At 44.4% G+C, this 24,293-nt stretch overlaps 1 protein-coding gene across 6 annotated transcripts in view; it reads right to left on the bottom strand.

Moving 5' to 3' along the window:
* The window catches only part of STXBP5L (syntaxin binding protein 5 like), an 815,959-nt gene that overhangs the window by 22,074 nt on the left and 769,592 nt on the right, over positions 1-24,293 (bottom strand). For all 6 annotated transcript variants that reach the window (XR_004539193.1, XM_033941651.1, XM_033941652.1 and 3 more), the window contains one exon: positions 13,361-13,581. Coding sequence is in view for 5 of the 6 variants with exons in the window: in XM_033941651.1 (XP_033797542.1) it covers positions 13,361-13,581 (221 nt within the window). In the remaining variant the exon portion in view is untranslated. The remainder of the gene's footprint in view (positions 1-13,360; positions 13,582-24,293) is intronic.

The raw sequence follows: 24,293 nt of genomic DNA, 5'->3' as shown, positions 1-24,293 counted from the left end.
TTACATCAATTGAATCATACACATCACTTGAAATTCTTTCTATTGTCATCTTAAATACATAGATTATCTCCCTCTCCCACCCACCCTTTTCACAAATATTGCAATCAAAAAAATAACATACATGTGCTATATTCATAGATATTGATTCAACCTATATTATAACTATATACCACACCCTCCCATAATTATAGTTATACTTTCAATGTAAAAAGGCGTCTAATCATTACAATAAGTTGTCAATGGCCCCCAAATCTTTTTAAAATTATAATTCCCTTTTTGTATGGCAATTATTCTTTCCATTTTGTATATATGGCACAACAAATTCCACCAGAAGGTGTAATTAAGTCTTGTGTAATTTTTCCAATTTCTGGTGATATGTTGAATGGCGACTCCTGTCATTATTAATAAAAGTTTATTATTATTTGATGAAATTTGACTTTTTATTCTCATCGACGTCCCAAATAGGATTGTATCATATGATAGGGCTACATGGTTTTCTAATAAACAATTAATTTGAGACCAAATTGATTTCCAAAAGGCCATGATACAGGGACAAAAGTATAATAAATGATCTAGAGTCCCTGCTTCCAGATTACAATGCCAGCATCTATTAGACTTAGAGCTATCCAACTTTTATAATCTAACTGGGGTCCAAAATGCTCTATGTAACAAAAAGAACCAAGTTTGTCTCATAGATGCAGACACTGTACATCTCATTCTCCAAGACCAAATTCGTGGCCATTGAGATGCAGAAATTTGATGCTTAATCTCAATGCTCCAAATGTCTCTAAGACCAGTCTTTGGTTTTTTATTCATAAATCCAGATATCAATTTATACCACTGTGCGGCCTGGTGTCCCAAGAAATCCGCCTGAAAGCATAAGAATTCCAGACTATACCGATTGTTAAGATTTTTCCATTCAGGGAACCCCTCCTGAATAGCCTGCTTCAGCTGCAACCATTTAAAGTTTTGTGATTTGTTTAGACCATATTTATGTTGCAGCTGTGAAAAATCAAGCTGTTTACCATTTAAAATAACGTCACCTAGAGTCCGTATACCTGCAATAATTCAATGCTTCCATACGATTTTAAAACCGCCAACTTGAATCTTGGAGTTTAGCCATAAAGATTGATTTGTTGATTTGTGTATTAGGTTTGGACTTAAATTGCTGACATAACGCAAAGTTTTCCATGTATCCATCAATATTCTGTTCTCTTTATATTTTCTAGGCATTTTAACACTAAGAACATGAGATACGTTTATAGGAAACATGAGTTGCAATTCCAAATACAACCAATCTGGGATATTTTCCATGAGCTCTGGGAGGACCCAATACATACCCTGAAGTAAAATATTGGCTTGATGATACCTATAAAAGTTTGGAAAATTTACCCCACCCTCCGCAATTGTTTTTTTTTTAAAGATACTAGGACAATTCTAGGCATTTTACCCAGCCAAACAAATTTTATAAGAATACCATTTAACCTTTTAAAAAAGGACCCCTGAAAAAAAACTGGTATCATACTCATTTGTTAACAAACCACAGGCAATATCATCATTTTAATAGTTTGGACTCTCCCCCACCAAGAAAGATGTAAAGGATTCCATTGCTCACTCTCTTTCATTGTGTCTTCTAGTGTTTTTTATTCTAATACCTAAATACTTTAATTCATCTTCTTTCCATACAAATGAGAATGAATCAAATAAGCCTTTAGTACAATGCACATTAAGTGGAAGAATTTCTGACTTAATCCAATTTATCTTATATCCTGAAAATTTTCCAAATTTCTCTATCAACTCAAGCAAGCATGGAATGGTAGTTTCTGGATTCCTCAAATAAAGCAGTATATCATCTGCATATGCTGAGATTTTATATTCCCAATCTGTTCGAGGAATACCTTGTATCCCTTTTGCTTGTTGAATGGCTAATAACAAGGGTTCTAATACAATATCAAAAAGCAAAGGAGATAAGGAACAGCCTTGTCTAACCCCCCTCTGCAAATTAAAACGCTCTGATAAATTATTATTAATGTATAATCTTGCAGCAGGAGAGCTATACAAAGTCTGAATCATTTGTATAAATCCTGAACCTATACCAAACCAATCTAATGCCTGATACATGAAAGTCCATTCAACTCGATCAAAGGCTTTCTCCGCATCCAAAGAGACAGAGAAAGCTGGATCATTCATGGCTTTTGTCAAATTTAACATATGAAAAGCCAATCTAGTATTGTTAGAAGAATGTCTCTTAGCAACAAATCCTGTTTGGTGCATATCAATAATAAAAGGGAGAGCCTTAGCCAATCGTAAAGCCAATATCTTAGCTAAAAGTTTTCCATTAACATTGATTAACGAGAGAGAGGAAGTGACGTCATCGCCAAGGATGGGAGCTTGAACTGAGAGCTCCGTTTGGGCCGGCGAAATAACTATCATTTCGGTGTGTAAACGGCGCAAATTTTTTGTCCCCGGGGGCTGGTGAGGTGTGCGAAGTCACAGTGACCACTATGGCAATGCGAAAAAAGTTGCCCGGCGACAAACCCGGCCAGCGCACGATGGAACAAGCACTGAGCCGGGCTGCACGTGGCAGCATGGGCCCTGAGACGTGCAGCGGGGAGGCGGTGAAATTGAGCGGGACCCTAGTGGCTGTGGCTGACATGGTTGTGGACCCGGTACCAGAGAGTACACCGATGGACCCGCTTACTAAAGCGGATATGCAGCGATGGATTGCAGAGGTAAAATCTGAAATCTCTGCGGTGGCGGTGCAGGTTCGGGAGGCGGTGCAGGAGTTGCGCACTGACCTGGTGGAGGTGGGCACGAGGGTTGAGGTGGTGGAGATGCGCATGGATAGCTGTGAGGACAGTGTAACCGGAATGCAGAGATCACTGGAGACGGTGTCTGCGGATTACCAACTTCTTCTGGATAAGGTCGAGGACCTGGAGAACCGCACCTGGCGTAATAATTTGAGGGTGCGGGGCCTACCAGACCTGCCTGAGTTTAAGGATGTTCGTGCTACTACAATCAAGCTGATCAGGTGGCTCCTGCAAGATGACACATTGGAGCCGGGACTGGAGCGGGCTCATCGTGCGCTGGGACCCCGGACACTGGATCAACCAAAAGATATAGTGTTGTGTCTTCAGAGCTTTGTCCTTAAAGAGCGGATCTTCCGCAGAGCCCGGGAGATGGGCACGGTCACCTGGGAGGGTCACCGGCTGGAGTTTTATCAGGACCTAGCTGCTGGCACGCTCCAGAAACGGCGGGCGTTCAGAGAAGTGACCAAGGCTTTGCAGCGCAGCAATTTGCGCTATAGTTGGACTTACCCTTTTGGAGTTGTTATTACCATCAACGGAGTCCACACCAGAGTTACCACTGTTCGAGAGGCTCGTGGGCTGTTGCAACAAGCGGGTATTGAGATCCCTGAGGAGGCTGTTCCGGCGGGAGGTGTGGTGCCTGGCCAGGGTGGGCGTCCTGCCTCCGCCCGCTGGCAACGAGTGGAAAATGGATCCCGGAGCGGGAGGGGGGGCCGAGGGGGTGGACCCCCTCTTCTTCCTTAAGTGCTCCCCCCTGAGAGCTGACTGACTGTACTTGTTCTTTTCCTGTTTCTACGGCCAGTTTCATGTCTCGGCGGGGGGTCTTTGGACTCCCCCCCGAGGGAATGGACTGTTGAGTCTTGCCCCTTGGGAGAGTGTTTTGTGGGGGTTATACACTACCTGGTTTGGGATGAGGTGGGAGGGGGAAGTTGAAGGTTTTGGGTTTGTGTTATATGGGGGGTAGTGCAGTGTGGGGGAGGGGAGAGTGTACATTATGACATGGGAGTTTGAGGGATTGGTGGGTTGGGTGTGGGGGATCCTTGTACACACCATTTTTGATAGTTGATATTTGAGTGTGGGATGTGTGTAAGGGGCCATGGAGATGGTTCACTTCTTTGTATGTTGGTGGGAGATCTGAGGACTCTCACTGTGGGGGAGGGATAGGGGGGGAGAGGGGGGGAAGTGGGGACATACCTGCTGGGGTTGGGTTTGCATTGTCATTATTTTATTTGGAATATGGGTGCGTTTAAATTGGTCTCTTATAATATTAGGGGTCTCAATTCCCCCAACAAGAGAAGGGCCTTCTATAGGGAATTGCTCCGTTTGAGGGCTGATGTCTGCTTTGTCCAGGAAACACATTTACTGCAGTCCCATGAATCCTTGGTTGGGGATCACAGGTTCCCGCAGGCCTTCTGGGCTTCCCGGGTGGGCACTTCTAAGAGGGGTGGGTTGGGAATTCTTATTCGTAAGGGGATCCGTTGTGAGGTACGTAGGGTGGTGAGGGATCCTCAGGGCAGATACATTATGTTGGAGGCTATGATTGAGGGGGTCTTGTACTCCCTGGTAAATGTTTATACCCCTAATGAGAGTCAGGGGACCTTCTTCCGTGAGTTGGTCCCTCGGATCCTCAAGTTTAAGGAGGGGGGCCTGGTTTTTGGTGGGGATTTCAATCTTACAGTGACCCCTCATTTGGATAACTCAGGGAGGGCGGATCATTATGGGAGAAGGGATCGTAAACTGTTGCGTGAGGCATTGGCCAATCTGAATGTGGTGGACTGCTGGAGGTGGCTACATCCTTCGGTTAAGGACTATACTTACTTTTCGGGAATACACTCCTCATATTCTAGAATTGATTATGTTTTTGTGGAGCGGGGACTACTCCGGAGGGTGGAGTCCGCGGGGATTGAGTCCCTCACGTGGTCGGACCATGCCCCAGTGTGGTTGCGATTCCAGGGGGTGGGTGGAGGCTCAGGACGGAAATTTTGGCGTTTTAATGATAGTCTTTTAGATGACCCAGAGGTGGGAACACAGATCGAAGGGTGGATACAAGAATATCTAGATGTAAATGTGGAGTGTGGAGCTTCGTTGGAAGCGGTTTGGGAGGGGTTAAAGGCTACCCTTAGGGGCAGATTAATAGCCCTGTCGTCGGCCCGGCAGCGTAAATGGCGGGAGGATGCAGCGGGCCTGTTGACTGTGATTGGTAGGTTGGAGAGTTTGCATAAGCGTTCTCCTTGGGATGTGAAACTGCGGGAGCGCTTGTTTCAGGCCCGTCGGGATCTCCAGACTTTAGACTTGGACAGATTGCACCATAACTTACAGCTCCTCCAACAGAGATATTTTGAGTTTTCTAATAAAGCTAGTCGACTGGTTGCACATCGTCTTAAGGTGCGACAGACGCGCAACCAGATCTTTTCACTCCGGGCGGCTTCTGGGGAAGTGTTACAGACTGAGGATGCTATCCGTGCCTGTTTTGTGGAATATTATTCCCAACTCTATACTCCGGAAGATCCAGGGCCCTCGCGGGACCAGGATGCTTATTTAACTTCGGCAGAGTTGCCCCGGATTGCACAGGCTGATGTGGCGCGGTTGGACCGCCCTCTTACATTGCTTAAGGCTCGTAGCGCGCTGCGCTCTATGAAGCTTGGTAAGTCGCCTGGGTTGGACGGTTTTACCGTTCGGTACTACAAACGTTTTCAAGATCTGCTACTGCCTCCTTTGTTGCGTTTTCTTAACTCTTTACAAGGGAATAGTACCCTCCCATACTTCATGCGCTTGGCGGGAGTGACGGTGTTGGCTAAGGAGAGGAAGGATCCCCTCCAATGTGCTTCCTACAGGCCGATATCCTTGCTGGGGGTTGATACTAAGATCTTCACGCGAATTTTGGCGGACCGATTGATGAGTTGGATCCGTCGGCTGATCCATCTAGATCAGTCGGGCTTTGTGGTAGGCAGACAGGTGGGTGATAATACTCGTAGGGTCTATAACTTGTATGATCGGGCCGGGGGGGGGGCGAGAAACGGTGTTTTTGTCTATCGATGCTGAGAAGGCGTTTGATAGGGTAGCTTGGCCTTTTTTATTTCAGGTCCTGGAGTCTGTGGGTTTGGGTCCACGAATGCGGGACTGGATTCGGGTCCTATATAGTGGACCTCTGAGTTGCATCAAGGTGAATGGTGGTTATTCGGAGACTTTCTCCCTGGCAAGGGGAACATGTCAGGGGTGTCCCCTTTCCCCGCTCCTTTTCGCTTTGACGGTGGAACCCCTGGCGCAGCGAGTGCGGATGAATCAGGATATTAAGGGGGTCACGGTGCCGGGAGGGGATTTTAAGTTGGCCTTGTTTGCGGATGATATTTTGTTTACGGTGGAAGAACCTGCGACTTCCTTGCCGGCTATATTGCGGGAGTTGGATATTTATGGTGAGGTGTCGGGATTTCGAGTCAATGTTGGCAAATCGGAGCTCCTCAACATTAACTTGCCTGCTGACCGGGTGTCCTATCTCCGAGACCGGTATCCGTTTCGGTGGGTTCAGCGTTCTTTGCGATATCTCGGGGTTTATTTTGGACCGCCGGGAGTGGATTTATATGACCTTAACTTTCCTCCACTCTTTCGTCGTATTCGCCAAGATTTGCTTAATTGGAAAGATCTGTATTTCTCCTGGTTGGGCCGGGTGGCCATCGTGAAGATGATGATTCTGCCTCGCTTGTTGTTCTTATTCCAAGTATTGCCTCTTTGGGTGGGTAGAAAAACGTTAGAGGGGGTTCAAAGGCATATCTTTAATTTTATTTGGGCTGGTCAGCGGCCAAGGGTGAGTAGGAAGGTCTTATGTATGGGGAGAGGGTATGGGGGGTTGGGGGTCCCAGATGTGGTGAAATATTATCAGGCTGCTCAGCTGCGCGCCCTTTTAGAATGGCAGATGCAGACGCCGAAACCGTGGGTGGAAATTGAGCAAAATTTAAGTGATGGAGTGCCTTTGTTACATAGGCCGTGGGTGCCTGGTAGGGCGCGACTGGTAGGGGGGGTATCCTCAGTAGTGACTTCCTTGAGGGTATGGAATCGGATCCGAGCTTGTTTATTGGGGAGTAGGCGACATTCCTGGTATACTCCGTTGAGACACAACCCTGATTTTCCACCGGGAAGGGATGGGGGAGTGTTTGCAGACTGGGAGTCACGGGGCTTAGTTTGTGTGGGACAGTTGTGGGACCCGGTCCAGGACGGTGTTAGACCCTTTACAGAACTCAGGGGTAAGTTTGGGTTTGGGATAAGGGATTTGTTCCCCTACCTACAGGTTCTCCATTATATTAGGACCTCGGGTCTTCTGGGAGACTTGAGGGGTGGTAAGATGCCCTTTGAGCTGCTATTGGGTCCAGTGCTTCGGAAGGGAGCTCTCTCTGCGGTATATAGGTGCCTTAATTGTCGGGGGGCTTCCCTTCCCTACATGAGGGCCTGGGAAGATGATTGTGGTTCGGCTATTTCCTGGGACACTTGGGGTGACATATGGTCGGAGATCTCCTCGGCGGGTATTGCTGCTTTGCTGATCGAGAATGGTTACAAGGTCCTCTTTCGGTGGTACTATACCCCTCAGGTTGTGGCTCGATGGCAGGGAGGTGCGAGTGTTCTATGTTGGAGGGGCTGTGGGGAAGTGGGTACCTACTTTCATATGTGGTGGCAGTGTGGGCAGGTGTGTGGATTCTGGACTGAGGTCTTTGTTCGGGTGTCCCGGATCCTAGATGGCCAGATACCGGCCGATTGGCGACACGCTTTGTTGTTTTGGCATCAATTGGATCTGGCTTGGGGTGACTCTTTGTTTTGTAAGTTGGCATTCACTGCTGCTCGATTGGCCATTGCCTCTTTGTGGAATCAGGCGCTCCCTCCCTGGTGGAGCAACGTTTGCTTAATTGGCAGAACCTTTATCACTTAACGGCCTTGCGGCATGGTAAACTACATGGCTATGCTCATGTGTGGCGCAATTTTCGGGCTTCTGTGGGGGTTTGTGGTAGGGGTGGTCAGGGGCTTTGAGTTGGCCTTGGAGTTGGAATGGATGGGCGATGCTTGGGGGGATCACATAACCATATTCCTTTCCAATTTTTGGTTTCTGTTTGGAATTGACTGTCTCTCAACCATATTGAGAGCTGTAGGTATTGTGTTTTGTCCCTGGGGGGTGGGAGGGGGGTATTGGCTGTGTTTTGGTGGGCATTCTAGATTGTTCTTATTAGTTTGTAGGACTTGCACATGTCTATGTTGTTGGTTTTAATTATGTGTGCTATTTTAGAGTGTGGTACTCTGCTCCATGTATTTTTGTTCTTGCATTTCATGTGCAATTGTTATGTACTGTTTGGAGTGTTTTTCAATAAAAGCTTTTCAATTAAAAAAAACCCCATTGATTAACGAGATAGGACTGTAGTTTGAAACCAAAGTAGGATCTTTGTTTGGCTTTGGCAAAATGATTGTTAATGATTCTGCCATAGTACTTGTAATACAACCTCTAGTCAGTTGAAACTGATATAAATTTAATAAATAAGGCAATAGGGTACTTTGAAATGATTTATAAAACTCTACTGTGAAACCATCACCATCTGGAGCGGATCCAACTCTAAGAGACTTCAATGCTGTTTCTAATTCTTTTAGTGATATAGGCTCCTCTAAACTTCTTTTTATATGTTCAGGAACCTTCGGTCCAATAATTAGATTCAAAAATTCTAAAGCATCTTTTCCCTATCTCCATAAGGCTCAGAAGAATATAGGTCTTTATAAAAATTTAAAAACTGACTTAAAATATTATCAATTTTAGTATGTGTCTCTCCATTTTCATCCCTTATTGCAATAATTTTTGATCTTTTCTTTATTTTAAGATAATTTGCCAATAATCTTCCCGCCTTATTTGAGTTTCCATAATACTGAGTTTGTTGGGAAAACAAATCTTTCCTTACTAATTTAGAAGATATATCATTATATTTGCCTTTTGATTTTAATAAAGCCTGTAGGGCATTTTGCTCCCATTTGTCAACTAATTTATTTTCCAAATGTTTAATATCTTTTTCCAAATTATAAAATTGTTTTTTAAGTTGTTTTCTAATATATGCCAAATATGAAATATTACCTCTCATGGTAGCCTTAAATGCATCCCATAACGTTTCTATGTTAATATCTTCTGAAGCATTAAGTTGAAAGAATTCAATCATTTTTAATTTAAATTCTTCAAGGAAATTTGAATCCGCAATCAAAGTATTATCAAATCTCCAAATAGACTTGCAATAATCTTGCTCATCAAACTTAAATTCAATCCATACACCACCATGATCAGATAAAATAATAGGATCTATGATGGCTTTTGTCACTCGCTGAACTATTTGATTTGAGACAGAAATATAATCTATTCTTGAAAAAGAATTATGGACCTGTGAACAAAAGGAAAATTCCCGATCATTAAAATGAAATATACGCCATATATCTATTAAATTACAAGATTGTGCCAAATTATCTAACCCTAGTTACTTCATAATTTTACTTGGTTTTTTATCCATTAATGGATCATCACAGAATTGAAATCTCCAGCCACTATTAAATTAGAAGTAGCCAGTGGGAGTAATAGTTCCAGGGTAGTATTTCCCATGCTCATTTTTACATGTACCCACCTACCCAAAGAATCCGAATCAATTAGCTGAAAATTAGCTATACATTTTTTATTTATTAATATGGCAACCCCAGCTTTCTTGCCAACTGCAGGGGCAAAAAAATTTTGGCGAACCCATCCCCCTTCCAGTTTTCTTGATTTCATCATTGATAGGTGTGTCTCCTGAATAAAATACAAATCAGCATTTTGCTGTTTTAGGAAAGCTAACATTTTTTTTCTTTTTATTTGATGGTTAAGGCCATTGACATTCAATGAAAATAACTTAATCTCCATCTACTTCTTTTTTTCAATCCATGATTAAGGCTGCTTTGAGACCAGATGCAAGCCCCCTGATCTTTGTGGGGGATTTGAATCAATTGCTTGATCCTTCCCTAGACAGGTCTTCCCCAGGTCAGCAACCTTCCAATCCTCATAAGGGGGCCCCGTATTTATGCTCTTCTCTGTACTTAGTTGACCCTTGGAGATTGCTACACCCCATAGACAGAGATTATATGCATCTCTCCTGCTCCCATTCTACTTGATTCCGTATAGATACGTTTTCATGTCTCAGTCATTATTCTCTCAGGTTTTTTTTTTTCCTATGTAATTGGTCCACAGGCAATTTCTGATCATGCTATGGTTCTAGTGGATATGGAGGTGGGGAGCCACAGAGGTAGTGGTTGGCGCTTTCCTGTTTATCTGTACAATGATCCTCAATTTCAACAATATCTGGTGGAACGGTGGGCAGATTATACTCATTTTAATGCTGAACATGCTGTTGACCCGGTCCTTTACTGGGAAGCTTCTAAGGCAGTCCAACGTGGGGATGTCATTGCTTACATCGCTGCGCAGAACCGCCGTTTTGCTGCTAAAATTGTTTCCCTCGAATGCCAGTTTCAATGAGCCAAGAATACCAATCTCCGTCGTCCTACACCTGTGCATAAGGAATGTATGTTGACCGCGCAGATAGCTTTAAACACACTGCTGCATGAATGGGCTAAGCGTGGCACAATCTATAGAAAATTTAGATTCTTTCTTTTGTTTGAGGAATCTCCCAGGTGCTTTCTTGCTGGACTTACTAAGTGTTGGAGTGGGCCTCAGTTGGTTCACTCTATTCGTCTAGCCAATGGGACCATTACTAATGCTACTGATAGGATCTCCAAATCCTTTTGTGACTATTTTTCCCGTCTGTATACAGCTGATTTGTCCTCTCAGCCCTCTTTGGTACAGGCGTACCTGGACGATGCCTCTTTACTGCGTTTAACCCCACAGATGTTAGCCTTGTTGAATGCGCCTTTGAAAGCGGTGGAAATTCAACAAGTTATCAAGTCTTTGTCCACTTGCAAATAGCCCTCCCATTCCAACCAACTTTGCCAGAACAATGGAATGGTCCCTTCCCATTAACCTGGGCGCCATGAAAGTTGTATATTAGGGGAATTACGATTCTGCAGGATATCACCTATCTACATGATTTTAATATACAGCCCTCGTTGGACAAGACCAAATTACACTTGCTGACTTGGCGGCATTTTCTCATTTCCTTGATGGGGGCGCATTGCTCTTTATAATATGATGAAACTTCCTCAAAGGCCGTATGTTTACCAAATACTTACCTTCTCTAGGAGTGTGGACCGTCAACTGGAAAAAATGCTATGTGGGTTTCTTTGGTTGGGTGGCCGCCCATGCCTTCCTTTGCATCTGGTGGTTTTGCCAATAGATGGAGATGGACTGGGATTGTTGCCTTTACGGAGCTTTGTAGAGGCTTTTCACATGTGCCATATCCATGATTGGTTTCTCTCCACGTCTTACTTCTCATGGACTCCGGTAGAATTACAGCTTTGGAAACTATCATTTCAGTTATCTTTTGTATGCCCCTCGAGTTGTGGATGATGTCCTGGGGAACACCTATTATTTTTTTCTCGCTTCCTTGAGATCCACTGGCGACAAGTGTCTGCCCAATTGAAATTAGATTTTCAGATTACACCTCTCTTACCCTTTTGTGGAAATGGCTCCTTTCTACCAGGTATGAGAGCTCTGGATTTCTGGCAGATAGGAGAAACATTTCCAATTTGTATCAGATCCTTACTGATGGGGGTACTCTATCTGCACTTTCCCAGTTATGGTTGGAGAAGACTGGATGTATTTTCTTATCTCCAACTTAGGCACTATGTGAATTCTTTGCCTTCCTTAACACTGCTTGCTACCACATATGAAACTCTATCCGATGTTTATTGTTTAGATGCCCAGCAGATGGTGCCCCTTAAATATTTTTGCCATTCATTGTTGGACGTTTCTCCTTCCTTTGATTATGCTAAGGTGGCCCAAGCTTGGAACACTGAATTGAAGATTAAGTTGCAAGGGCACCATTATTCAATGCTTCCTGAAACTGCTTCATGGCCTTTTGCCTGACATTTCCTATTTTGAAATGGGCTATAAATTTATTTGTAGGTTGTACATAGTGCCTTAGCGCGCATTTAGAGCAACACTCTTCTATGCGGGCTCTTGCCCGAAGTGTGGTTACCCTAAAGCTACCCTGTCACACATATTTTGGGACTGTCCCCTGGTGCAAACTTTCTGGTATGCTATCTTCTCTAGGGTCGGCTGTATGTGGTAAACTAGATGGCACTGTAATAGTTATAGTCTGTTTTGGCTTTTTGACCTTCAACATCCTATACCCAGAGGCCTTAAGGGTTTTCTTCGACGGATGATTCTTTTGGGCCTGAAGGTCCTTCTTTTTCTTTGGTTAGGTCTTCTGAGTCCTACTTATGGCCACTGGTGCTCACGTACGCTACACCTCCTGACTATGGAAACAATGCATCTGTCTGACTGGGATACCCTCCTTCCACCTCACAGATACTACCTGTTCTTCTCAACTGCCCTTGAATTCACCAATGATCTTCCATTGTAACCTACCATTTATAACTCTTTTGTAATCCATCTTGAACCGCAAGGTAATGGCGGAATAGAAATCTCTAATGTAATGTAATACTAAACAGGGATGAGTGTTGCTTACTATTTGGCAGCCCTTCTTCGATACCTTAACTCCACATGCCTGCAGACTTCTCTTACTTGGTTGCCCCTGACTTGAGTTTTTTTAATGTCTTTTTCCCTCACATTCTTGGGGTGGGTGCAGGGATGGATAGTTACTTAAATTGTTGACCTTTGTGACACTGTCTTTGCTGTTTGTTTTGTTGGATATGGCAACTTTGCTTCTGTACTGCATTTTTGTACTTGATTGTATTTTCTTGCAAATTTAATAAATATGATTGCACAAAAACAAACAAACAAAAAGCCAACTTAGAATATCTTAGTGACATCAACAGATTTGATCACCTCACTCATTATTCATGTTTCCAGATCACGTTTCTTTGGCCACTGAGCAGCACAAGCAGGAGCGCGAATTGGCACTACTGTTCAGAAGAATTCTTTTCAGCATCCAGCTGGTGCTGCTTCCTCAATGCCTGTGTAGGTTCTCATGAGACTCGCAAGTCCCGCAAGAACTGGCGCAGGCATTGAGGAAGCAGCGCGGGGCCGGCTGGATACTGAAAAAAATGCTCCTGCCCTGCACCATTGGCCGCGATGAGGCAGGAGGCAGCTGGTAGTCATACAGGAGGGAGCTGCAGGTACAGGGGACTCCACAGCTGATCTTCCAATGGGGCGCCTTATCTACGATGTCTTTAGATAGGCCGCCCCATATAAGGAAGCCGCACCCAGTGCAGGAGATTATAAACCCCATGTATAAGCTGCGGCCTATACATAGGGAAATACGGTATACCTTACCAGAAAGCTCTGACACAGATATTTATTCAGTGTGAATATAGCCCACTTGTGTAACTAAGGTGAACAGCTTGTCCTCATAAAAACAGAGTTATTTTTGTTAAATCTTTAACTTATCATATAAATATGAATATCAAAAATGTCTTCCACTACAACTAATACTCCATACCTCATGTGCATGTTTAGAAAAAGCTTCTGCACTAGTCATCATGGCAGTAGTTGCTTCTTCTAATTCTCCTAGCCTTTGCCCCCTCTCATCTAGGGCAATACGTGCTCTGGCCAAATCCCCTACTGCTCCTGAAGCAGCTCCTTTTACTCCTTCAATTCCACCTGGTCCTGGAATATGTTGAGCAAGACTCCGGGAAGCTTTTCCTGCGGAAGCTTCACCAACTGAAAAGAAGATCAAATAGTTACACGTCTTCCCTAATAAACTCTAACACCTTTGTGATTGATTTTCTGAAATAAACTTAAATAGGAAACAAAAGTCCTGGCATCTAAACCTCTAATACAGTGTATCTCAAACTGTGTGCCTCTTGAGATTCCAAGTGTACCGCGGCACACTGAGAAGGAAGAGAGGTACCTGCCAGATGACTTCCCTACATGGTACAGCACCAGCGCTGCCCAATTCGCCAAAGGCTTGCATGTTTCCCCCTTCTCTCTAGCGTCCTCCGGCTTCCCCCTGGCCTCTCGGTCTCACCTTTAAAGCTAATTACAGCAGCCTGCAGAGCATCGCCACTAGGTAAAATGATTTTATTTTCAATATAGTGATTGAAATGTGTCAGTTTTGAGAATTTATATCTGCTGTGTATATGAAAATTGAATGGAAAAAATTGCATTACAATTAGTAAAGGGGATGGGATCTGGGGCAGAGCTTGGGTGGGCCTAGAGAGGTCTATGGTTAGGGTACTCAGTTGATATTTGTTAGACTTAGGGGGTACTTAGCTCGAAGTAGTTGAGAAACACTGCTGTAGGCAATCATCTGGCGCCAGTGCCTCTCCTTCTCTCTGGCCTTCTACCCTGTTGGCACCCCCTACTGGCATCTCAGGGCCCATCTGGAAGGCTTCTGCACATGCGTGGATGTCAACATGATGACATCACGCATATGCATGATGTCATCGTGATGATGTCTGCGCACTTTGGGTGCCTCAAGCTGTGGCCACTATCTTTAGTGTGCCCGGCTCGAGAAAGTTTGAGGGACACTGCTCTAATGTAATAGATCTTTTCATTATGAAAATTAGTTGGCTGAACTATGGCATAATTAGTTAAATTTTAAATGTTTGAGGATATTCTGTGTTGTTACATTTTATCTTCAGCATAGAATATCTCCACAAAGATTTACAATCAGAAGATAAACCATGTGACATGAGTTATAAGCATCATTTAAAACCATATGAAATGGAAGAAAACTAAAAGATACAGTTACCAGCAATGATTTGTCTAACAAAAGTAGAAAAACAAAATCTTGATTCAGCATTTTTCTTTACCATTCATGTTCTAATTTATCATTATCAATCATAAGTAACATCAAATTCTATACCACATTCATAGAAATTTTATTTTTATTTTATTTAATTATTTATATACCACTTATATCCTAAGTCGTTTACATTCAGGTACCTTATCATATTTCCCTATCTGTCCTGGTGGGCTCAAACTCTATCTAGTGTACCTGGGGCAATGAGGGGATTAAGTGACTTGCCCAGGGTCACAAGGAACAGTGAGGGATTTGAACCCACAACTTCAGGGTGCTAAGGCTGTAGCTCTAACCACTGCGCCACACACTCCCATATACCATTCAATATGATTTAATTTCTAAATAAAATAACTAAGATCAAGAAATGAGATTTATAATACTTATTTTACAAAAAATACAACATATATTTTTAAAAAGGTCTGTCAATCTCTTCTTCTAAACCAGTGTTCTTTAACTTATGGACCGGCAAAAATAAAATTATTTTGTGGACAGGCACCGGTCCGTGGAACAGCAGTTGAAGAACACTGGGCTAAGTTGTGCCCATCTCCACCCCAGACCCCACCCCCATAATAGTACTAATTGTAACACCATTTTTTCCATTCATTTTTTATATATACACACAGTATAATTGTATTAACAACACATAATGGTTAACCACAAAATTAAAATACACAAAGCACACGATATGCTTTTCAACATTCATTCCTACCAGAAAATAGATAACCCCAAGCAAATGCAGGATCAAAAACTAAAAGTACTAATATTTACAAACAAACCCTAAGATGCAAGACTCTGCAAGCAGTATAACCCCAGAGGAAAAGAAACAAATGCATTTCTTCTTGAACAGACAGCAGATGTAAATCAATCACTAAATAAAAAAATAAAAGCATCCCCCCTACTGTTGCTGTCTCTCTCCCTCCATGCTGTGTCTTGCCTTCTGGCCTGCCCCCCAGTTATCTTCGGGCCGGTCCACGGTGCGATCATAGTACATGACGGCAGATAAAGATCTGGACGGTCCATCCAGTCTGCCCATTAGTTATACCCATTAAAAATACATGATTAAATTAACTTGTCTCTTCTTTGATATTTCTGAGTCCACCTGGTATTGTCCTAGGTTTCAAATGCTGAAGTTGCTGTCCAAGCTCACTGCAGCTTGTCCAACCATCCTGTTTGCAGGATATTTATCATAAAGTCTGTCCAGTAACATCCTCATGTTCCAAGTTAGTGGAGTTCCCCAATGATGCCCTCCCCAGCCCATCCTACATCAAATCACCACAAATGGGGCACAGACCATGTAAGTCTGTCCACTACGGTGCTGTGTTAAGTGTCTACCTACCCCATGTAGCAAATGCCTGGCATGTCCCCTGCAAAACCTTATCACATTTTCATAAAAGAGTTCCTAGGTCTACACACCACAGAGAAGGATACATGCTTGACTTTATAGAACTGTCACCAAAGGTTTCATGCATTTGTAATCAGAAGACCGAACGTCAGGATACAATTTCGGTTAATCTTTGTTTTCATTAATATGATCTGCAGTAAGTTAATCAGGATAACAAGGTGTTTATTCAGAGTAAGAATTTCATTTAAATAGTAGATCAAACTCTACACGTTGCGTCAAGTGGCCTCGTAAAGAGGTCTTCACCGCATCAAGAGATTCTAGTACAGAATGCGAACAGGAGAGCTCCAGAGACAATTATATTAATGAGGCGCTTTTCAAAGGCATTTATGTGACACATCAACTTGTTTTCTTTTATTTTTTTTTTTTATGCTTTTACAATTTACAAATCAATCAATACTTGAAAGGAAATATAACAATCCGATAGGGAAAACAAGTACTAATTATATAATAATAACACATATTGACTATGGCTAAAGTCCACAATTTGAAGGGAGAAGGAATCAATCACTTCCAAGGGTAGTTGGATATAAGAAATAATAAAAAAAACAAACTAAATTAATCAAATAAGAGTGCAATTGGAGTTATTTAACTAATGGCCTGCTTGGCTGATTCCATGGAGGTGTCTGGGATGCTTGTTGTTACTTTACCTTCAAGAAAAAACTGCAATTGATTGGGTTCATAAAAAATATATCTATTACTCTGGTAGGTAATGCAGCATTTACAGGGGAAACGTAATTGAAAGGTTGCCTCTAGACTCAAAACAGACTGACGACAAGCCAAAAACTTCTTACGTCTGGCTTGTGTCCACTTAGATACATCAGGAAATATAGAAATTTTGAATCCATGAAATTCCACCTTGTCAGTCCTATAGAATAGACGAAGGATTGCTTCTTTATCTTGAAGAAAAACAAAAGTTACCAATAAAGTAGCTCTAGTCATTATTTCTTCTTGAGATATCTCCAGCATACTAGTGAGATCCAATTCTCCTGGTACTGCGTTCCCTTTGTCTTTATCCTCCTTTGGTAAATTTAGGTAATATATCTTTTGTAATGGTGGCATATTATTTTCAGGAAATTTCAAAATGTATTTAGAAAAGACTGAAATAATTCCCTAGGAGATTGAAATTTGGAAACAGGAAAGTTTAAAAGTCTCAAGTTCAAATTCCTATTAGCATTTTCCAAATTTTCAATTTTCCTAGCAAGTAAAGCTTTATCCTTAAGTTGTAAATTAGTAATAATCTTCTCATCTGCCACAGATTTCTCCAATTTGTCTATTCTAAGAGACTGTTGCTGGAGTTTCTCTTCAAAAGTTTTAAATTTACTATTAGAATTTTGTGTGGAAAGAACCATCTGGGAGCATACCTTGTGTAAAGTCTCCATAGCGCTCCATAATGCCTCCATGTCAATCACTGCTGGTTTTATCAGGGGAGCAGAGGTAGCTATTCCGGGGGACTCCACCATGGGATCCATCTCCACCTTCCCCGCTTCCCGCTGACTTTCAGGTCCTCCGGATTCCAATGCTGACTGTAAAGAAGTCAGCAAGCTGTGATTCCATCCGGGGTCAGGGGTGAGACCTGCAGCGTCGCCGGAGACATCAATTCCGGCGCTTCCTGTGCATCTGAGGGCGTCCCCGACATCAACCCGGGACGCGGGGGAACTCCAGGCCCGAATGGGATAAGCAAAATGTCGCCTTCCAAGACCGAGGTCTGCCCTCCTCGGTCAACAGATGCGCCCACTCCAACTGGGACAGCATATGATGTTATAGCTGCTTGCCGAGTCAGTGAGGTGGAAGAGGAGGCAGGTGAAGTTTACAGTGAACTGGCAAGACTCAAGGTGAACAAAGCCATGGGACCAGACAATTTGCACCCAAGAGTGCTCAGAGAATTGAGCGATGTACTGGCGAAACCATTGGCTGAGCTATTCAATCTCTCCCTAAGTAAGGGGAAAGTTCCCCTGGACTGGAAATTAGCTAATGTCGTTCCTCTGTATAAAAAGGGTTGCAGGGCAGAGGCTGCGAATTATAGACCGGTGAGTCTCACATCAATAGTGTGCAAACTCATGGAAACACTAATTAAAAGCAAATTGGACACGATCTTGAATGAAGGGAATCTTCGGGATCCCAGTCAGCATGGATTCACCAAGGGTAGGTCCTGCCAATCCAATCTCATCAGCTTCTTTGACTGGGTAACAAGAAAGTTGGACTTGGGAGAGTCTTTGGACGTCGTGTACCTGGACTTCAGTAAAGCTTTTGACAGTGTCCCACACCGCAGGCTGCTAAGCAAGATGGAATCGATGGGGTTAGGAGAGACACTAACTGCATGGGTCAATGATTGGCTGAATGGCAGACTTCAGAGGGTGGTGGTTAATGGTACCCTCTCTAAAACATCGGAGGTGACCAGTGGAGTGCCGCAGGGCTCGGTCCTGGGTCCACTCCTTTTCAACATATTCATAGGGGATCTGACTCAAGGGCTTCAAGGTAAAATAACACTATTCGCCGATGACGCCAAACTATGTAATATAGTAAGTGAATGCAGTTTACAGAATTATATGGCGCAGGACCTGCTTACATTGGAAAGTTGGTCCTCAACCTGGCAGCTAGGCTTCAATGCTAAGAAATGTAAGGTCATGCACCTCGGAAGCGGAAATCCATGCAGGACGTACTTCTTGAACGGAGAAACTTTAACTAGGACTTCAGCAGAACGAGATTTAGGAGTAATCATCAGTGCAGACATGAAAACTGCCAATCAAGTGGAGAAGGCTTCATCTAAGGCAAGGCAGATATTGGGTTGTATCAATAGAAGTTTCGTCAGCCGAAAGCCTGAAGTCATAATGCCATTGTACAGGGCCATGGTGAGACCTCATCTGGAATACTATGTGCAATTCTGGAGGCCACATTACAGTAAAGATGTGCGCAGAATTGAATCGGTTCAACGGACGGCCACCAGGATGATCTCGGGGCTCAAGGGTCTCTCGTACGAAGAGAGACTGAACAAATTGCAGCTCTACACTCTTGAGGAACGTAGGGAGAGGGGAGACATGATCGAAACATTTAAGTACCTCACGGGACGTGTCGAAGTGGAAGATGATATTTTCTTTCTCAAGGGACCCTCGGCCATAAGAGGGCACCCGCTCAAACTCAGGGGCGGAAAATTTCATGGCGACACCAGAAAGTATTTCTTCACAGAGAGAGTGGTTGATCATTGGAACAAGCTTCCAGTGCAGGTGATCGAGGCAGACAGCGTGCCAGACTTTAAGAATAAATGGGATACCATGTGGGATCCCTAGGAGGGTCAAGATAAGGAAATTGGGTCATTAGGGCATAGACAGGGGGTGGGTAAGCAGAATGGGCAGACTTGATGGGCTGTAGCCCTTTTCTGCCGTCATCTTCTATGTTTCTATGAAGCACACTCCTCTGCTTACCCCTGCACTTAGGCATATCAGGTAAATCTCTGAGGAAAAAAGGTTGAGAAAATTGCCAAACGGAGCAGGAGCCACTTGATAGCTCGACTCACTCTGACGCCATCTTGGTTCCTTCCTCAACTTGTTTTCTGAAAGCTGATCTCTCTCAGTGCAGCGAAATGTACAGGAAAACAACAGGTTTGGGTTGCATCTTCAACTCTACACTTGTATATTTCCCATGAGGAAATCTTGTACACAAAGGAAGTGCAAACACCCACATGCGTCTTCTATCCACAGCAAATTTCCACATGAAAAGCAAGAAGAGAGGATTATGAAAGCATAAATGTACCTTTGTTTTGAAAGCTGGTGTAAACTTCACAGGAGTGCTGCAGTGCACGGGGCCGTGGGCAGCGGCTCCTCGCGTGCGTCCCGCGCCTCATCCGGAAGCCTTTCTTCTGACGTTGCGATGTCAGAGAGAAGGCTTCTGGTCCAGGCGCAGGAGCCTTTTCCCATGGCCCCGTGCACTGCAGCTTTAGGGAACCGGCCCAAAGACGCCATGCCAACCGCACCGTGGACTGGCAGAAAATTTCCACGGACCAGCAGTTGAAGAACACTGTTCTAAACAATGACAAGGCTGATGTATTCCTCAGCTCCTGGGCATTTTGTTTCAGAAAGTGGGACCTAAAACACTAAAAGCTTTATTCTTCAATTTCACTGTGGAGCAAAGCTGTAGCAGTGGGAAGAAGATCTAAGAATACAAGTAGGCGTGCAATGATGAATAAAATCCAGGAAGTATTCAGGTGTTTGAAAATAAAACAAAATATACTTGCCTGTAGCAGGTCTTCTCTGAGGACAGCGTGGGTAATATCATCCACAGGATCTGATGCAGATAATGCCAGGGTGTGATCAAAAAATACAGTGAATGTTTAAATAAATAAAAAAAATTATTACAGCAAAAGACAGATTGCCATTAATACTCCTCAAAATACTCCTCTTCGCTCCAACACACTTATCTCATTGTTTTTGCCACTTTCTGAAACAGTTCTGGAAGTCCTTTTTCATGTGTATCTTTAGTTGCGCCGTCGTGACTACCTCAATGTCTTGAACAGATTCAAAATGTTTATCTTTCATGGTCATTTTGACTTTGGAGAAGAGCCAGAAGTTGTACGGTGCCAGATCCGGTAACTAAGATAGATGAGGACACACTGTAATGTTTTTATTTGACAGAAATTACCATACCAGAAGTGATGTGTGACACTGAGGGTTGTCATAATGGAGAATAAAACCGTTTACTCATTCTTCAGGTCGTACTTACTCACCTCATGTTCAAATCTGTTGTTAAAATGTTTTGAACAGAACCATAAGAGATGTTCAGATTCTCAGAAATTTCCTTAGTAGTCAATTGCCTCTTTGTTCGAATCATTTCGCTTACTCTTTTGATATTCTCTTTTTTTTTAATTGAAAAGCTTTTATTGAAAAAATACTCCAAACAGTACATAGCAAGTGCACATGAAATGCAAGAACACAAATACAAAGAGCAAAATATCACACTCCAAAATAGCTCACAGAGCTACAATCAGCAATATAGACATGTGCAAGCCCTGCAAACGAAATAACAAACTATAATACCCACCCAGACACAACCAATACCCCCCCTCCCACCCCCCAGGGACAAAACACAATACCCACTACTTTCAATAAGGTTGAGAATAATCTATACCAACCATAGACCAAATATTGGAAAGGAATATGGAAATGGGATCCCCCCAAGCTTCGCCCACCCAGTCCAATTTCAAGGTCAGCTCAAGGCCCTCGACCACCCCTACCACAAACCCCCACAGAGGCCCGAAATTGACGCCACACATGAGCATAGCCATGTAGTTTACCATGCCTCAAAGCCGTTAAGTGATATAGATTCTGCCAAGTGAGCAGACGTTGCTCCACCAGGGCCCACGTGGGAGAAGGCACCTGATTCCACCGAGAGGCAATGGCCAATCGAGCAGCAGTGAATGCTAGTTTACAGAACAGAGAGTCCCCCCGAGCCAGGTCCAATTGATGCCAAAACAACAAGGCGTGTCGCCAATCGGCCGGAATCTGGACATCCAGGATCCGGGACACCCGAGCAAAGACCTCAGTCCAGAATCCACACACCCGCCCACACTGCCACCACATATGAAAGTAGGTACCTACCTCCCCGCAGCCCCTCCAACAAAGCGCACTCGTACCCCCCTGCCAACGAGCCACAGTCTGAGGGGTATAATACCAACGGAAAAGTACCTTATATCCGTTTTCAAGCAGCAAAGCGGCTATACCCGCCGAGGAGATCTCCGACCATATGTCGCCCCAAGTGTCCCAGGAAATAACAGAACCACAATCACCTTCCCAGGCCCTCATGTACGGAAGGGGAGTCCCCCGACAATTAAGACACCTATATACCGCGGAGAGAGCTCCCTTCCGAAGCACTGGGCCCAGTAATAGCTCAAAGGGCGTCTTACCACCCCTCAAGTCTCCCAGAAGACCCGAGGTCCTAATATAATGAAGAACCTGCAGGTAGGGGAACAAATCTCTTATCCCAAGCCCATACTTGCCCCTGAGTTCCGTAAAGGGTCTAACCCCGCCCAAAACCGAGTCCCACAGCTGCCCCACACAAACTATTCCCCGTGACTCCCAATCTGCAAACACTCCCCCATCCCCTCCCGGTGGAAAGTCCGGGTTATATCTCAACGGAGTATACCAGGAATGTCTCTTACTCCCCAGCAAACAAGTTCTGGTCTGATTCCATACCCTCAAGGAGGTCACTACCGAGGATACCCCCCCCCGTCAGGCGCGCCCTACCAGGCACCCACGGCCTATGTAACAGAGGTACCCCCTCACTCAACCTTTGCTCAATGTCCACCCACGGTTTCGGTGTTTGCGTCTGCCATTCTAAAAGGGCGCGCAGCTGAGCAGCCTGATAATATTTCACCACATCCGGGACCCCCAACCCTCCGTCCCCTCTCCCCATGCACAAAACCTTCCTACTCACCCTTGGCCGTCTACCAGCCCAGATAAAATTAAAGATATGCCCCTGCACCCCCTCCAATATTTTCCTATCCACCCAAAGCGGCAATACCTGAAATAAGAACAACAAGCGAGGCAGAATCATCATCTTCACGATGGCTACCCGGCCCAACCAAGAGAAATACAGGTCCTTCCAATTAAGTAAATCATGGCGAATAAGACGAAAGAGCGGAGGGAAGTTGAGGTCATATAACTCCACTCCCGGCGGTCCAAAATAAACCCCTAGATATCGCAATGAATGGGAAACCCACCGAAACGGATACCGGTCTCGAAGATAGGAAACCCGGTCAGCAGGCAAATTAATGTTGAGGAGCTCCGATTTACCAACATTGACCCGAAATCCTGACACCTCCCCATAAATCTCCAACTCCCGCAATATAGCCGGCAAGGAAGCTGCAGGGTCTTCCACCGTAAACAAAATATCATCCGCAAACAAAGCCAACTTAAAATCCCCTCCCGGTACCGTGACCCCTTTAATATCCGGATTCATGCGCACACGCTGCGCCAGGGGTTCCACAGTCAAAGCAAAAAGGAGCGGGGAGAGGGGACATCCCTGACGTGTTCCCCTTGCTAAAGAGAAAGTCTCCGAATAACTACCATTCACCTTGATGCAACTCAGAGGTCCACTATATAGGACCCGAATCCAGTCCCGCATTCTTGGGCCCAGACCTACAGACTCCAAGACCTGAAATAAGAAAGGCCAAGAAACTCTATCGAACGCCTTCTCAGCATCGATAGACAAAAACACCGTTTCTCTCACCCCCCCCTGGCCCGGTCATACAAGTTATAGACCCTACGTGTGTTATCACCCACCTGTCTGCCAACCACAAATCCTGACTGATCCGGATGGATCAGCCTAGGGATCCAACTCATCAATCGGTCCGCCAAAATTCGCGTGAAGATCTTAGTATCCACCCCCAGTAGGGATATCGGCCTATAGGATGCACAATGGAGGGGATCCTTCCCCTCCTTAGCCAACACTGTCACACCCGCCAAGCGCATAAAGAAGGGGAGGGCACTATTCCCTTGCAAAGAGTTAAGAAAACGCAACAAAGGGGGCAGCAGCAGATCTTGAAAACGTTTGTAGTACCGAACGATAAAACCGTCCAATCCAGGGGACTTACCAAGTTTCATAGAACGCAGCGCGCTACGAGCCTCAATCAATGTGAGAGGGCGGTCCAACCGTGCCACATCACCCTGTGCAATCTGGGGCAACTCAGCTGAAGTCAAATAAGCAACCTGGTCCTGTAAGGGCCCTGAAGCTTCCGGGGTATAGAGTTGAGAATAATATTCCACAAAACATGCACGAATAGCGTCCTCAGTCTGTAACACTTCCCCAGAGGCAGCCCGGAGTGAAAGGATCTGGTTTCGCGTCTGTCGCACCTTAAGACGATGTGCAACCAAGCGACTAGCTTTATTGGAAAACTCAAAATATCTCTGCTGGAGGAGCTGTAAATTATGGTGCAATCTATCCAAGTCCAAAGCCTGGAGATCCCTACGGGCCTGAAGCAAGCGCTCCCGCAATTCCGCATTCCAGGGGGAACGCTTATGTAAACTTTCCAACCTACCAATTACAATCAACAGACCAGCTGCTTCCTCCCGCCGTTTACGTTGCCGAGCCGACGACAGGGCTATCAGCCTGCCCCTAAGGGTAGCCTTTAACCCCTCCCAAACCGCCTCCAACGAAGCTCCACATTCCACATTCACATCTAGATAGTCTTGTATCCACCCTTCAATCTGCGTTCCCACCTCTGGGTCATCTAGAAGA

The sequence above is a fragment of the Geotrypetes seraphini genome, chromosome 4, assembly GCF_902459505.1.
Source record: "Geotrypetes seraphini chromosome 4, aGeoSer1.1, whole genome shotgun sequence".
Taxonomy (NCBI): Eukaryota; Metazoa; Chordata; class Amphibia; order Gymnophiona; family Dermophiidae; genus Geotrypetes; species Geotrypetes seraphini.
This window is presented reverse-complemented; position numbering and strand designations above follow the sequence as displayed.